General features: G+C 30.4%; 1 protein-coding gene across 1 annotated transcript; it reads right to left on the reverse strand.

Annotated features, from left to right (window-relative positions):
• Positions 1 to 1,747: 1,747 nt before the first annotated feature.
• Positions 1,748 to 9,082, reverse strand: LOC110730492 (triose phosphate/phosphate translocator, chloroplastic). The gene is made up of 12 exons (XM_021910290.1): positions 8,434 to 9,082; positions 8,274 to 8,339; positions 4,943 to 5,008; positions 4,754 to 4,832; positions 3,619 to 3,739; positions 3,327 to 3,422; positions 2,898 to 3,010; positions 2,715 to 2,792; positions 2,472 to 2,588; positions 2,283 to 2,382; positions 2,083 to 2,183; positions 1,748 to 1,983 (listed from the first exon to the last, which is right to left on the reverse strand). The coding sequence occupies exons 1-12, from the start codon at positions 8,697 to 8,699 to the stop codon at positions 1,966 to 1,968; spliced, it is 1,221 nt and encodes a 406-aa protein (XP_021765982.1). The 5' UTR covers positions 8,700 to 9,082; the 3' UTR covers positions 1,748 to 1,965.
• Positions 9,083 to 16,836: the final 7,754 nt, after the last annotated feature.

Raw genomic sequence — 16,836 nt, forward strand, 5'->3', positions numbered from 1 at the left:
TTGAACTAATATTTTTCATTACATAATTTGAAAAATCGTGCATGGCACCGGATTTAAGCTATTATAATATACTCCGTACTAAAGTTATTAAAATAATTGCATAAATTATCTGTAAATACTTGTATAGATGAATTTTGAATCAATAGTTACGGTTATCTTGGTAAAATCTATAAATTTTGGTTAATAGCTACAGTTCACATCAAAAATATGATTCTTGGTTTTGTAAACTTTGTAGTTATGAAATCTGTTCAATAACAATTTTTGGATTGATAATTATTTGGAAAATTTGTCAAATAATACCTTTTATAACCCTTTTGTTGTGAAAAACCACCTTATAAAGTTTTTTTTGGTTAAAACACACCTAAAACCATAATTTTTTTGCGAGAACACACCTTAGGGTGGTTTTAGGGTGATTGACTTGGTTTTCCGGTGTTGACCCTCACGTGAAGGTCATGTGCCGAAACCCTTCCTTTCCTTTTCCCCCTTTTTGCTCCCATTACTTTCTCTCTCCTCAAAACCACCAAACCACAACCTATCACACCCATCTGCCGACACCGACACCACCGCCTAGCCAACCCAACCGCCGACACCACCACCCACCTAACCTAGCCTCCATCACCAGCCAGGCAGCCACCCAAATCATTCCAAACCCACCATGTACACCATCCATAACCATCCATCACCCTCCAAAACCATTGGACCCACCATGAAAACTACCCAAAAAAAAAACCCTAAGCATCTCCATAAACACCCCTAACCACCTCATAATCAACCCCAAACATCTTGACAATAACCCTTCCCTTAAAACAAACCAATAGAGAGAGAAGAGGGTTTGTGGCGGTTTTTTCCCCTTTCATACTTCCAATTAAAAACCCTAAACTAAGGTAAATAAAAAACTGACGAAATTAACAACCAACTTCATTAGTTTTAACAACTTACTTGCCTTAAATTTAGGTTGATTGAGGTTCTTTGGAGCAAATTTGAGCAAAACAATGGAGTTTGCCCCTTCAATTGATAGAATTCGAGGGTTGTTAGGAAGAGCAGAGGAGAGAGAAAGTCTAATTAGAGGGGGAAAAGGGAAAAAAGAAAGGTAGGGGTTTTTTCAGGTGGGTGGTGATGGAGTTGAGGATAGGTTTTTTCAGGTGGTTGTGATGGTGGTTGGGGTTGGCTAGGCGGTGGTCTTGGTGGTTTTGAGGAGAGAGAAAGAAAAAAGAAAGGGTGGGTTTTAATTCTGAGCGAGCATGTGACCCCCACGTGTGGGACAACGTCGGAAAATCGGGTCAATTCCATGAAATCAGTCTAAGGTGTTATCTCACATAAAAATCTGATTTTAGGTGTGTTTTTACAAAAAAAATAAAATTATAAGGTGGTTTTTCACAACTAAAGTGTTTTAAAAGGTGTTTTTTTTGACAAATTTTTCTATTATTATAGGTAAATCATCAAATAGAAGTGCAATCAAGGCCATCAACTTCCAATTCTTAAGCAAACATCGTCTCCCCATTAAATGATTCATATTGTTTGGGCGAAATAAATTTGAGCTCAAGTTTAAGGAAGTCGAGCTCAATCTTTATTTAACCCTTTTAAACTTACTTTTAACATACAAGAGAATGTTAAACTATAAAATGATTCAAGTATTCAACCATCAGCATACACCATGATTCCGGGTAACCTTTAATGTGATTGACCTTTCAAAATCTCCTAAGACAACCATAACAATTTTCTTCTTCTCTAATGCCCATTCAAACACTTGCCTCGAGTTGAGGGACCAAAGACAGTACGATATATGCTTATTATTGAATACAAGAAGATTACAGATTGGCAATGGTTCATTCTCCAAATCGAATAAATTGACACGAAAAAAAAATAAAATTTACAGCATTTTTTTTGTTCTCCTTTTCAGGAAGGAAAATTATCAAATCTACAGCACCTTCCAAGAAAATGCAGTTTCGGGCCAAGTCATTCTACTCAAGTGGTCTTCATTTGCTGCAAACAACAATTTCAAATCAAGTTAATTGAATGTCTGAATGCCATTACAGGGTAGCAATTTTGACATTAAACTGTTGAGTGCTACGTGTGCCTTACTCGTTTCTCTTCTTCCAATTTGGCCTTAATGAAAGAATACATGGCTACACCGGCAATAGCAATGCTTGTTCCAATGGCGGTTTGTGTTGAAATCTTGTTGCCTGCAAGGGGAAACATGTTAGTTATAAACCCACCGAGAAGACATTTTCTCCCCAAAGAAAGATATGATACAGAGAGAATGGTTTGAAAATGATAATTACCAAAGGCGATGATGGAAAATCCAATGACAAACACTCGTTTCAAAACATTGCCAACTGCATGGGTAAGTGGTGCTACCCTCTCCAAGGTGTTGGTTGCTAGCTGCAAATAGAAAAGAGGTCAAATATCTTTGTTAGCATGACAATAATGTAAGTCACTGAAAATACAAAGAGAAGAGGACGAAAATGGACCTGGTTGTAGAGGTGGTAAAACATTCCCACCCAGAAGAGGTCTGATATAAATTTGGTCATCCCCACTTTCGCAATGGCATCACTAAAACCATGCTTGATAAGTTGAGGGCCCTCGACCTGGATATATCATACGTAGAAAACATGAACAAAAAATAACAATTAGAATGATAGAACAACTCACAATTTTATCAAAAGAAAACAAAATAGTAGATTTGCTGAACAAACAGATTTCTGTGTACTTACAATTATTGCAGGGGGAAGGCACACAAATAGAGCAATTATGGAAATGTAGGCATAGAGATTAGTACTGTCCATGTCAGTCTGAAAATGGAGAGAAAAATTGTTAGGAAGCGAAAGCCAAATACCCTAAATTGTTAGGAAGCGTAAGCCAATTGCAGATGGAAGAAGTTGCAAGAGAAGCACAACCATGGCTTTCTTTGAGTAGATACTCCTGTAGGTGAAGGAAATATTTGAAATCATAGCGCTGATAAAGCCAAGCCAGTTGAATGATAACTCAGTCAGGGAAGCCATAGAAACACCTGCACTCAAAGAATATTTCATTAGGCAAAGGGTTTTTGTCAACACACCCTTATAACGAAAATCAACTACGTAGTAGTGTAACCTTGTAGTTCTTACTTGCTTTCTTTCATGTTCTTACTTGCTTTCTTTCATATGGTATTTGGAAAAGTTTTATGCATGTGTTTGTGTTTGTCTATTACTTTATATTTATTTATCCATTACTTATAAGAAATCAGCCACCAAAATCTTTAAGTCAAGAGAGCTCACTACTATTTAGTAACTTTACCCTTCTTGTGTTTAACAGAATGAAGATGATAGTCAGGAAGAGATACATACCAATTACAACTGGAGCCAAGGAGAGCCAGAGAGTAATGGGGATAGACTGTCCGAGAACAAATTGAGAAGCAGCAGCATTGAAAAAGGGCTCCAGAGCTGCATGATAGCAAAGAGAATCATATATTAAGAATTAAAGACTAACTACAAATGTAGTCAGTTAGGTGTCCACCCTAAAGATCGGCTGATCACAACAAAAAATATAGATCCAAACCGGTTGCACAGAAGTTTTTAAGACAATTTTAAGGATGGTAGCATATTGCTTGCATAATGAAAATTAGAGTTGAAGTGTCACCTTTAATAGTGTGGGTGAAAGAAACCGCAACAGCAGCAAAAGAGACATTGCTGGTAACATGGCCTAGAGCATGACATACTGCGACTGGAATGAGCAACTTCAGAAGGTTTGAGTCGATAGGCTACAAATATATGCAAATGAAAAATTTCATGGTCAATATTAAGCAGAAATTCGCATGATTACTACATACACCTTATGATGATCTAACTCTTATGCAAAATACTTCATTTGCTAGTAACCTTAAACCAATGGAGACTAAAACACTATGAATTGTAGCTCTTATTGAAGAACAGTAAGCTAAGCCATCTCCTATACTGCACAAATCCCGTAGTAGAGATGCTAGCTAATCATCATGAATTCAGGGATAATTGAGTTGATGAGTAATGTGAGTTAAGGAGTGTTAGAGATCTTACACAACTTATACTTTAAATTCTTGTATTATGATGCCGTGATATCTTTAAAATTCTCTCCATTCCATATTACAACTTACAAGTCAATACTATTGTAAAATGTCGAAGTATAAACTTCCAAAACAACACATGTAAATGTCTCACATTAACATAATAAGGGAGAGTTAAACACTTTACAAGGCTAAGGGGCTACTCCTCCTATTGTCATATGATTTTAGGATGGAACCTCTTTTAATTTTGTGAAGTGGACTCTTTTTTTTGGTTGCAGGTGCAGCCCAGACCCGTATTTGACATAAAAATGTAATTTGTAAGCTGTTTTATAAAGTTCTACCCATTCATATTTCAGCAACTGTCTTTTGACCCCCAAACCAAACACAAACTATCCCCTCCCTGTTTGAATTTTTCATCTCTTTGTTTTATTTATTTATTAATTTTTATATTTTCATTCGAACTAAAATGTCTCAGCCAAAATCCGCCAAGTAATTACTTTTTTAAACTTAATTGCATGTTTACAGTCAGTAACAAAATCCACCCAAGTAACTAATTTCCAGCAAAATATGATTATGCAAAAGCTGTGGGACCTAGAGGAAAGAAAAGTAGTGGGAGAAATTTCACAGTGAAAAAATGTATTAATATGCACCACAAAGTTTATTGGACTTTTGGGCTACTTGGACTGAAAAAAAAAAAAAAAAAGTTAATGGGCTTTTTGTGGAGAAAAAACTTACAGCACGTTTAGGAAGGCCCACACTCCAGCTAGCCAAACAGTACACCACACCAACAAATAAATGGATCACAGACACGAAGCTGCAAAACCACAAAAATGTCTTAGTCACAACTCAGTTATGTTTCAATGGCCAAGAACATGTTTCAGATATTTACAAAAATTAACAAGAAATAAGGGCAGGTATACTTACTAAGGATATGGGAAGTAATTGTAGATCTTCTTGTTAAGTATGTTGAATATAACGTTCAAGAAGTACCTACACAAGGGAGAAAGATATAAATGTCGGCCCTAAATAATCTTACATAGAATTATGAATAGCAAGCTGTCGGACTTGTATAATTTATTGTAAGGCATTAAAAAGTTATCCTTTCAAAAAACAATTCGGATGTTACTCTGTCGCATTAAAATTATGGTTTCACAATAAAAAAAAATTGTAACTCTGTCGCATGTTACAAAACAACAATAACAAGAAATATAAAAATTAAACCATTTTACTTCCGTTTGAACATTATTTATCAAGTTTACAAATTGACCAGACTAGTGTAGAAATTGAAAAGGTGAAACATTCCATTCTAACTTTTGCAAACTAAGTAAAATTATTGAAGAATCAAAATATGCAATAGAATCATGAGTTATGCTCCCTGAAAGTTGAAATGAATTCGAATGAGCTAATTGATAGTGAGATGCCGGTACTTATACAACACACATTCAATACTAGAGAAAACTCATAGCATCTCTTCTTTACATATTTTATGTAAATTTTCATTTGATAATCAATTAATAATTATTATTAATATAACAGAAGTAGTAATTTACAATAATGAACATATTGTTCAAAGATTCTAAACTTTATGCTATGTTCTTAATCTATGATTTATAGGTTCTTTTTCATTGCTAAAATAATAAAAAGAACTATGTTCGTAATCTTTGATCGGGCCTATATGTTCTTGGATTTTTAAGTGTAATCTCTACAAAATACAAGACTCAAATGTTTGAGGACTAACTCAACCAAAAACTTAAGTTAATAATTGATAGTTAGAAAAAAAAAAAATCATACTCGCTCACCACCCTCTCACACGAAAACCCTTTGGACAAATGTTTAGGTGGACAAATTTAAGGAACTAAGGAAGCTTATTATTATGCGAACACATTGGACAATAAATTATAAGCAATGAAAAATAGCAAACCATATATTAGTCACACAAAATAAAGGAGACTAATACATCTACTCAATAGGTCTTCTACTTACATGAAGCACACAAAAAAAATATTTGTTATATTCAACCGATTTCGAATGTCTATTTTATGTGGATAGATATAGATTACCTACTAATTAGATGAAGATTCTCTAAGCTTATTGGGTATTTAGGTACTCATACTTGTAAATTTTAGTGTACATGGAATATTTTCTTTCATACATTTTTTTTTTTAGAAAACCCTATTCACGAGAGAAATTCCTAATACGATTCTCTTTTATACATATAAGCATATTATTGATCACTAAAATCTTATACGAAATACTCGTAATTCAAAATTATTGTGCACAATTGCACATGTAGCCTTGTCTTGCTTTGGATATTGACTTTCATCTACTTGTATATAAATAGATACAATAATTCTAAAAAACAACTCACTTTTACCCAATTCTCTTCAAACTGATGATAATGATTTTAGTTAAATCGATTGTGATAAGTAAAATTCACTTTTAATCAAATTCAATTTTAACAGACTAAATATACTAATAAAAAATAAATGATTTCGAACAGTATAAATCAATTTATTCCGCGAAACACAATAGTAATTTAAATTAGTAATAAGACTAATTCTGCAAACTAATTTAATTCATAGAAACTCAGTTCAAAATACGTCTTGGTTTACCAAAATGGCGTATTTCTGCAAAATGCACGATTCTTGCCGAAAACTGGTTGTCGATTAAATGAAGTAAGAAAGCTTTGAGTTGAAACCTTGGACACTACCTGTCTGCCACTTAAATTATTGTCTAAACTGTATTTTAAGTACATCAGATTATTTCTGTTTCTTAATTTAAGTTAAGTACATAAATTTAATTAATGTTTCAAATTTGATTGGTTAGAAACTCAGAATAATCAAGTTGCATACTTAGAAAATCCTTAATTAATTTTCATTAGATAGAGATATACAAGTGCTTAGTATTTCTTTTGAGTTTTGAGTTTTTGACCAAAATATATATATATTCTTTAATTCTAGCCAAAAATAGATAAAATACTGTATAAAATGCTTTTGATATTGTAATAAAAAATAAATAAAAAATTAAATAGACTTGACTAATTATATGAGGTTGTATTTTGTTTAAGATTATTTAAGGATAGCTTATACAATTTTTAAAAAAAGGGAATCACTTCCAAGCAGGGACGGACCATATAAGAGACTCAACGGGGCTTGGCCACTAATAGATTTATAAAAAAAAAACTAACATGTAAAGGGCTGATATATTATACTTTTCCAATAAGATAATATTGGGTAAAAATGTGAAAGGCCCAATATAATACAACTACGAATAACTGACTGCCTTTTTATTTACTAGAAAGAGTAGAAACTAGAAAAGCTTGACTACACTCATGACTCATCCCTCTAACTGTTTTCAATGATACTTTTTCCAATTCCAATGTATTTCATATTTTCATGATTTTCGTCTACAATCATCACTTCATCAGATAATTTACGAGTTACGGAATATATTATTGTTTCAATACATTTTTTTTACGTAGTAATTAAGGAGTAATTATTTTATGAATTCAATTTTCAATAATTTTTTTGTGTAGTCAAATTAGAACTCTGACTAATTTTAACACTTAAAAACAAATTGATGGTAGTATAGCAGGTGATAAGATGATATTGAGGTAATAGATTGCTGACTTAGGATTATAGAGTTTTTTCCTTCAATATATCAATTTTTTTTAAAAAAATTATCTATCGATTGTCAACTTGTTATTTAACTTTTACTATACTTGTGATTTGTGAATTGTGATGCATTGATAATAACTAAATTAAGTCATTGCTAAACATATGAAAGTAAGGCATGTTCATTCAATAATTACTTTAAGGGTTTAACTATTTAGAGTTAGTTTCTTGAGTTTGTTCATATTATAATCCTAACATACCAATACTTTCTTTATTGTTTTTTGTTTTAGACATATATTTATGTTAAAAAAATAATTGGCCCCAATAAAAAATTGTTCAAGATCCGACACTGCTTCCAAGCTCCAAAGTACCAAGGTTTGGTCATAAGTTCCATCCTACGTCCCTATTGAATATTATAATCCTAAAATAAACATAATCTCTATTATAAGCAAAAACACGATTGATCCATCTCACATACATAAATAGTAATATTGCTTAAAACACGTAACATGTGACTGTGTGAGATTGATTAATTTGGGATAATAACATCGACTTTATTTCTACTACCTAACATTAGCAACATTGATTAAAATGAACCGCTTACACAGTAACACTCAACACAAAGATAATGCAATGCATACCACATGAAGAAGAAAAAACCGGTGACAAGAGCCGGATACTTCTCCAAAAATCCAACCTTAGCTTCCCTGATCATACCAAAAAAAAAAAAAAAAAAAAAAAATTAGTCCAACACGACAACCCGATATGAACCGGATCACAACGAAGTTAAACGAACCTCACCCGGAAGAACCACTAGCGGCACGACACGGCTGAACCGCTGTCTTCTCCCTCCTAGTAGCACTACAAATCGAACCGATCTGAGCCGGTTCAAGCAACAAAACCGGCCTAAGCTGCCTTCCCCATGTCAGACTCCCACCATCCTTAATCAATCCAACCGGCGTCTTCACCCCGGTGGCGACACCTAAACTCGCCGCCTCTCTCGATGGCCGGAACAGCTTCGGGAGGGCGGCGATCGCCGTAGTGCGCGACAATACTCGCGACTCCATACGAAAACAGTGAGCAATTAAGCAAAAAACAAACAGCAGAAATTGTAAGGAATATGAATATATGGCAAAGTTTGTGGAGTTGAGTTTTTTAAAGCATTGGAAACCAAACAATGCTTAAAACTAGCGGTTGATATTTTGTTTTGATTCTATGAAATCTATTATCAGGTACACCCAGTCTCATGTTAATTAAAATGGACCATGATTAAGGGACCCAGTGTTTGGGTTTGATTGAGAAATGGACGGTTGAGATTATGGGAGCAGGGAAATTGAAGGTAGGGTGGAATGTAGAGGATCTTGTGGAGAATAAGGGTGTGTTTGGATGAAGAAAATGAAAAGGATGAGGGAGTGTTGAAAGATGGCGGGATGTTCGTGATAACCTTATCCAAGCTCACTCCATAGTAAGTGAGTGGTATGCATTGTTTTGTCTTGTGATTATATGATTCTTGTCCAATCATAATTTTTGAACACTTCCTTTTTTCAATTTTCTTATCTAATATTCTTTTTATTATTTGTGATTTGATTGTAACATGGGAATATAAGATGAATTTTAGAAGAAAAAAAAAAATAAGAGAAGTAAATGGCAAAAGAAAAAAAAATTAAAATATATCGTGTGTTTTGAATACTTAGCCTTAATTAATCCACTCAAATCATGTGAACATCAACTTCGTAGTAGGATAATTTGATTTGAGCTCGTGTATAGTTTATGAATACGGGAGCCTAAGTAAATGTGATGCAATTGACATATTTTGTTACACGGCCACATTAATTTTATTGATCAAATCATTTTTTTTCCATTTTGCTGCTTGATTTGGAATCCTTATAGAAATTTCAATATAATGCAAATTAAAATTAAAATTAATATTGTTTCGATAGACATAAAAGAAGCAACATACTCATGTAATACTTTGATTGATTCCCAATTAATGTATTGTTTTACAATATTAAATGTTTATATTTATTTTACAATACGTATTTGAATATGATTATGTTAAATGTGTGCATTAAACTATGTAAACAATAAAGATTATGATATAAAAGGAAATAAAAGGAGTATAATTTAAATACTCAGTTATCATTTTCACAAAGAAAAAAAAAACATACACATTAGGTTATTTGTAATAATATTATGTAGTGGAATTACAATGATATTCATTATAATTCTTACATGACCTGAAGGGAAACAAAAACAAAATTAGGGAACAAAATGTGGTGGAGCGTGGAGGACATGGCCAATTTGCTACATTTGTACTTTCTTTGTTTTACATCAGTTTACACATTTTAACTTCAATACAATTCACATAAATTACTTTACTTTATATCGTGTTTTGTATGAGTACTTAAGAAAAACCATAATTATTTGAAATCTTATTAGATTCATTGTATTGTAGCGTGTATTTTTCCAATGGGAATATTAACTTTTATATAACTTTTGCTTATTGATAATAGAAGAAATTAATGTTTTAAATCGATATAGAGGAAGTATTAAATAGTACGGAGAAGTGTTAATATAAAAATTGAATTCTACAAGGATTTTTTTTTATCTTATTTTAACTTATACTCTGTATTATCCTATTAAAATAAAAGTTTAAAAAATAGATAATTTCAAATAAAATAAAATAATTTTCATAAATACATGTGACATTAAAAATTAAAAATATAAATAAATAAATAAATAAAATAAAATAAAAAAAAATAAACCAACATCCTTCTCTTCCCTCTAAAATCCTAGTCTCCATTGTTGAATTTTAGAGGGAGTTCAATCGGTTTTTAATAGTAAAAAGCCTCAATCTTTGTTTCTTACGTGTTTTTCTCTTTACTTTTGTTTGTTTTTAGGTTTATAATAACTCTTCCTTTTTTTTAAGATGAACTTTCTCCCTCGAAGACAAGGTTTTTCTTTTCCTCTAGGATACTTTCTCCTAAAATTTATATATCAATCTCTCAAATATATTCAAATGAATCACATGTAAATCATCCTCACGTCTACAATAAATCGTTAGATTGTATATTCAACAAGGTTGTATATATTCTAGCAATGTAAGCAGGAGATCTTCCACAATGCAAGATTCACCCAATAATCGTACTGTGCATGAAAGATTTCTTTATTTTTTTCGATATGTTAGGTATATTTATTGGATTCAAATTTTTTTTGTAGATATCATATGACTTTTTATTAATGTATTAATTTTACTAATAAAAGAATGATAAAATAATTTTCGAACAATATTAAATTAAATAATTTCAGATAAAATAAAATAAGTTTAGATAATAGTAGTATAAAAATAAGATAAAATAATTTTAGATAATATAAGTATAAAATAAGATAAAGTAATGTTAGATTATATAAAACAAAATAAAATCAAATTTATAATATTACTAGTTTTGTGCCCCGGACGATGTCCAGGTTGTTTATTGAATTTTAGGATAAACCTTTTGGCTTGAATGTTAAATACGGTTAGATAATCACTTTTGATGATGCAGGATATTTAAACATGCGATATCGTACTTAAATTATTTTTATTAAACTGAAAGTATTTTTACCGATTAAAACTTATTTTTACTAATTCTCTATTATTTTAAATGGATCTTATTTTAAATAACTTTTTTAAATGAATTTTATGATGGAAATAGAACCGAGTTATTAGATTTGTATTAAAAGTTATGATTGATTTTGTATATATGAAATATTAGAAGTATATCGACAATAAAACTCTATACAACAATTTTATCTTAAAAAATCTATCCAAAATTCCCTTACTTAGCATCATATGTGTCACAATAATACCTAGTTTTCGCCTACATGGCTCGACACTTGGCGAAAAATTGAAATGCCAAGTGTCGCTGTCTTGTGGCTTATCTGCGAGACTGACTTTATTTATTAGTGATATGGTATAAAATCTAATATATATATAAATAAAGTAGGCATTTTTCAAGAGCATTCGGCGCGCCGCCATAGAAGCAAAGCATTATTTCGACCAATTAAAAATTATATTTCTATTTTATTTTAGAATTAAAAAATTCACTCGCCACCTAAGAAAAAGTCACTAATGAGATTTAAGAATTTTGCCACGTAGGTAAAAACAGCGAATAGTGATTTATTAGGATTTAAATTATTTATAAAACTAAAAATTATCTTTAAAAAAAAACTAAGAACCATCTTTAGATTTTAGGATTTAAATTATTTAAAAAACTACTGAATAAATTTTATTTTGACTTTAGGATTTAAATTATAAAAAAAAATTAAAATTATCTTTTGATATTAACGATTTTATCTAAACATCCGATGAATGAGATAATATTTTCATAAAAAAATTTAAAACTTATAATGCAATGCATGAAAAAAAAAACTTTACCTTCTTTAAACATTTATGTGAAATTTATGTCAAAATAATTAAATAAAATTTTTTCCATTCGGCACGCCACATAAGCAAAGGATTATTTCGACTAATCAAAAATTAGATTTGTATTTTATTTTACTACCTCCGTTACATATTAGTTGCAACTTTGGAATATTTTATATCTCACAAATATAACCCCAAAGTTGCAACTAATATATAACGGAGGTAGTAGAATTAAAAAATTCACTCACCACCTAAGAAAAGGTGACAAATGAGATTTAACAATTTTGCCGCGTAGGTAAAAACAACGAATAGTAATTTATTAGTATTTAAATTATTTATAAGCTAAAAATTATCTTAAAAAAACAACAATCATCTTTAGATTTTAGAATTTAAATTATTTAAAAACCTACTGAATAAATTTTATTTTGATATTAGGATTAAATTATAAAAAAATAAATTTTATCTTTTGATATTAACGATTTTATCTAAACATCCGATGAATGAGATAATATTTTCATAAAAAATTTAAAACTTATAACGCAATGCAAGAAAAAAAACTTTACCTTCTTTAAACAGTTATGTGAAATTTATGTCAAAAAAATTGAATTGAATTTTTTTTTAATAAATAACAAGAAATATAATATATATATATATATATATATATATATATATATATATATATATATATATATATATATATATATATATATATATATATAAAAGACATTTTTCGATAGCATTCAGCGCGCCACATAAGCAAGAGCCTTATTTCAACCAATGAAAAATTAGATTTATATTTTATTTTAGAATTAAAAAATTCATTCGCCACCTAAGCAAAAGTAACGAATGAGATTTGAGAATTTAACCACGTAGATAAATAAATAAAAAATTAGTAATTTATGATTTAAATCATTTAAAACACCAAATATTATCTTTTGATATTAGTATTTAAAAAATTTATTAAAAATTATCTATCAATATTAATGAATTTATCTTCATATCCGATTAACGAGATAATATTTTCATAATTTATTTTAATTTAAAAAAAATCCAAATTCTACCTAAATAAATAATGAATGAGATAGTAAAATTAATCAAATAATTTTAAAAGTAAATAAAAAAAATAGCAAAAAATTATAAAAATAAATATTAGATATTAAGAGATTACAAAAAATATACAAAATATGATTTTTTTTGGTAGCATTCCGCACACAACATAAGCGTGAAACTTATTTCATCTAACAAAAAGAGATTAGTATTTTATTTTAGAATTAAAAAAATTCAATCGCCATGTAAGCAAAATTAACGAATGAGATTTGACAATTTAATTTCAAATGTAAAAAACAGTGAATAGTGATTTATGATTTTAATTATTTTTTTAAAAAAAATGATATTTTCACATTAAAGATTTTATCCTAATATGTGACTAATAAGTTAACATTTTTACAATTTATTATATTTAATAAATTCAATTGACACGTAACTAATTCTTTCAAAAAAAAAAAAAAAATTGTCACATACCTAACAACAACAAATAAGGTGGCATTATAAATTAAATTAAAAATAGTTTAATTAATTTATTATGTGGTGTTTTTATTTTAATAAAACTATTAGATTGAAAAATAAATCAAATAAATAAATTAGAATATAATTTGACTAAAAAATATACATAAGTTGTGCATCGCACGGGCTTTCATCTAGTTATTAATTATTACTAAGCAGAGTAAATAAAATAGAGAAGGGATCAGTAGGCAGAGCAGGTGTCAGTAGAGTATAGCAGAAAGATACAGCTCAAAAGAACAGGGTCTAAGTGTGTGTAATTTTTTTTTAAAAAAAAAATAGTTAATTGTAAGGGAGAAATAGTTATAAAATTATTGAGGAAAAGGTGAATTAGAGTTAAATAATGTTAATGGAGATGCATGTAGTTTATATTTTCTTTGTTATTTAAAGTTAAATCTTTGTAGTTTCTTATTATTTCACTTGAAATATATAAGAAATAGCCGGTCATGTCTAAATATCTGATAATTTTTTTATTCATACAACATTTTAAGGGTAATACATTTACATTAGAGATTGTTATAAATTATTGTCAAAATTTTTGTTATATAATCATGCCCTTTTTCTTGATATTTGTTTTTCATAAATAGTAATCCAAACTTTTTTAAGAATATCTTTTCCTTTTTTTCCCGTTTCAGAACATTTATTTTTTACCACTTTAGAAATTTCCATTTTTATTAAAATTGATCGATTGAATTTATGATTTTTTTCAAATTTTCCTATTGTAGCTTGTTTGATATCTTTAATTGGAATATATATTACGTTAACAATATAATATTTTAAAGGACAATTTGGAAAAGTTGGACACCAATTTTATTTTCACTCCCCTCCCCCCTTTTTTATATGCATGTGATGCATGCATCATGTATTAATTAAAGTAGTTTACAACATTAACTTAAACAATAACCTAAATGTCAAAATATAATGAGTGAATAATAAAAATGATCTGATATGATGTTACAAATTTTGTCTTATCTTCGTGGTTATGGCTTTTTTTTTATTATTTCATTAATTATATTTTTTAAACTCTCTTTATCAAATGATTATCAGAATGAACATTTTGAACACTTCAAGAAGACACTCTTTGTGAATCGAGTGAAGAAAAATAGATAGAAGTATCATGATTCTTTAAATAAGTTCACAACTTAGATTGTGCCATTAAGGATGACAGTCATATATATTAATATATAGCTTAGTTTAACATATATATATGCCCCTATTGCTATATCTCTGATGTAATTACAGTTGATCAATGCTTATCTTTCAATAATAATTATTTGCCTCGCGGCTTCTTATAAAAAAAAAATAAAAAAATGTTGGTATCTCAATTGGAGTTACTGTTAAAAAAAATGAAACCAAAAAAAAAAGAAAAATTGATATTAATAATCTCAACTTTGCACGATCACTACAAGAAAATTACCTTTTCGTAGTGATTATTCCAACCTTAGGTATCGATTGTATTTGCTACAAAAAGCTTTCCCAACGAATGGTTATTCGATACAACATCCGCCGTTACCATAGCCTTTAGTAGTGTTTTTCGATATCACTGGGGTTGTCCTCAATAATCGATACGAAAAACTACATCCAATCATGGTGATTACTGTAGCGATTATAATCGCTATAAATGTTGAACTCATTTTCTTCCAAAAAAAAAAAGTCACATATGATCTTTACGAGATTCGAACATGCAACCTTAAGCTCTAATATTAAATGTTTTAACAATTAGTTATGACATATTTTATGTATTATTTGTCAAACAATATTTATATATGTAGTCTAGACTAGGCTTTTCGTATCGATTTTTGGGTTTTAGTGGCGATTAAAAACGATACGATTTCCAATAATTTTATAAATGTGCAAAAAAAGGGTGGATATGTATTATTATGTTTTTCATATCGATTTTATATGGGATTACCATGACGATTGTAAAATGATACGATTTCCTCTACAATTTCACAAACATACATGCATATTGTAGTGAATGTACAATCACTACAATATAATCACTACGAAAAAACATTTTTCTTATAGTGGATTTATTTTTAATAATCCCAACTTTGGATTATTCTGGAATAATCCGAACTTTGAGGGCTGTTTTCTTTCTTCAATCCCAACTCGGTCAACAACCTATAATAATAGGTTATCTTACTCGTGTCAACTTGTCATTGGTGCAAGGAAAAAATAAAAAAAAAAAAAATCAGAAACCACCCACCCCCTCGCCCGCCCCTGCTCACCAAAACCTCCAACCATACCCACCGCGGTTTCCCTCCCCCACCGAAAAATCCATGCCCCCACCCCGAAACCTGACCCCCGACCTTGCCCTACCTCAAAAAACACTAGACCCCCTTCCACCATCCCTGAAACCATGAGTCTTTGCCATCAGAATTCACTCGTCATTCCCGTTATCCGTCTCTAACTTCTTTCTCTTCCATCGCCGCCTCACTTCTCCCCTCTTACCCACCACTTGTATAGGGGCAGTGCACCGTATCTGAGAAATGAAAGTTGTTGATGCCGACATCACCGAAGAAATCTCCATTGAAGAAATAAAATTAAGATTTATTTTCTTAATCTAGCTAGTATGAGGGTTGCACATTTGATGATGGTGCTGGAGTTGAGTGATGAAGGTGGAGGTAATGGTGGTAGTGCCACGGTGAGGGAAGGGGGGGTGTTTTGCGGGATGGGGGAAGAAGTTTCGGGGATGGTAGAGGGCGGGTCAGGTTTCGAAGTGAGGGCGGGTCAGGTTTCGAAGTGAGGGCGTGGTTTTTTCGGTGAAAGCAAGGGAGGACGATGGGGTGGGGTTAGGGGTTCCAGTGAGCAGGGACGGGGGATGGGCGATTTGCTGGTGTTTTGTTTTTTTTTAAAAAATTCTTTTTTACCAATTAGCTCTCAACATTTGGCACTTTATAAAAAAAAATTAACCTTTTCAATAGGTAACTTGTCATAATGATCGATGAAAAAAAAACAGTCACCAAAGTTCGGATTATTCCAGAATGATCCAAAATTGGGATTATTAAAAGAAAATCAGGCAAAGTTGGGATTATTAAAATCAATTTTTCCAACCAAAAAACGTGTTCTCTAAACGAGACACATAGTATTATAAATATATACTATGTATAAGAGTACATTACAAAATTAACATTCGACAACGTTTGTTTATATTACACACTTTTTATCAACCTCATTTTGTTCCAACGAACTCTAGCTTAAATTAAAACAATAAATATAAATGATAAATAAAAACA

Source organism: Chenopodium quinoa, unplaced genomic scaffold (genome assembly GCF_001683475.1).
Source record: "Chenopodium quinoa cultivar QQ74 unplaced genomic scaffold, ASM168347v1, whole genome shotgun sequence".
In the NCBI taxonomy this organism is placed as follows: domain Eukaryota; kingdom Viridiplantae; phylum Streptophyta; class Magnoliopsida; order Caryophyllales; family Amaranthaceae; genus Chenopodium; species Chenopodium quinoa.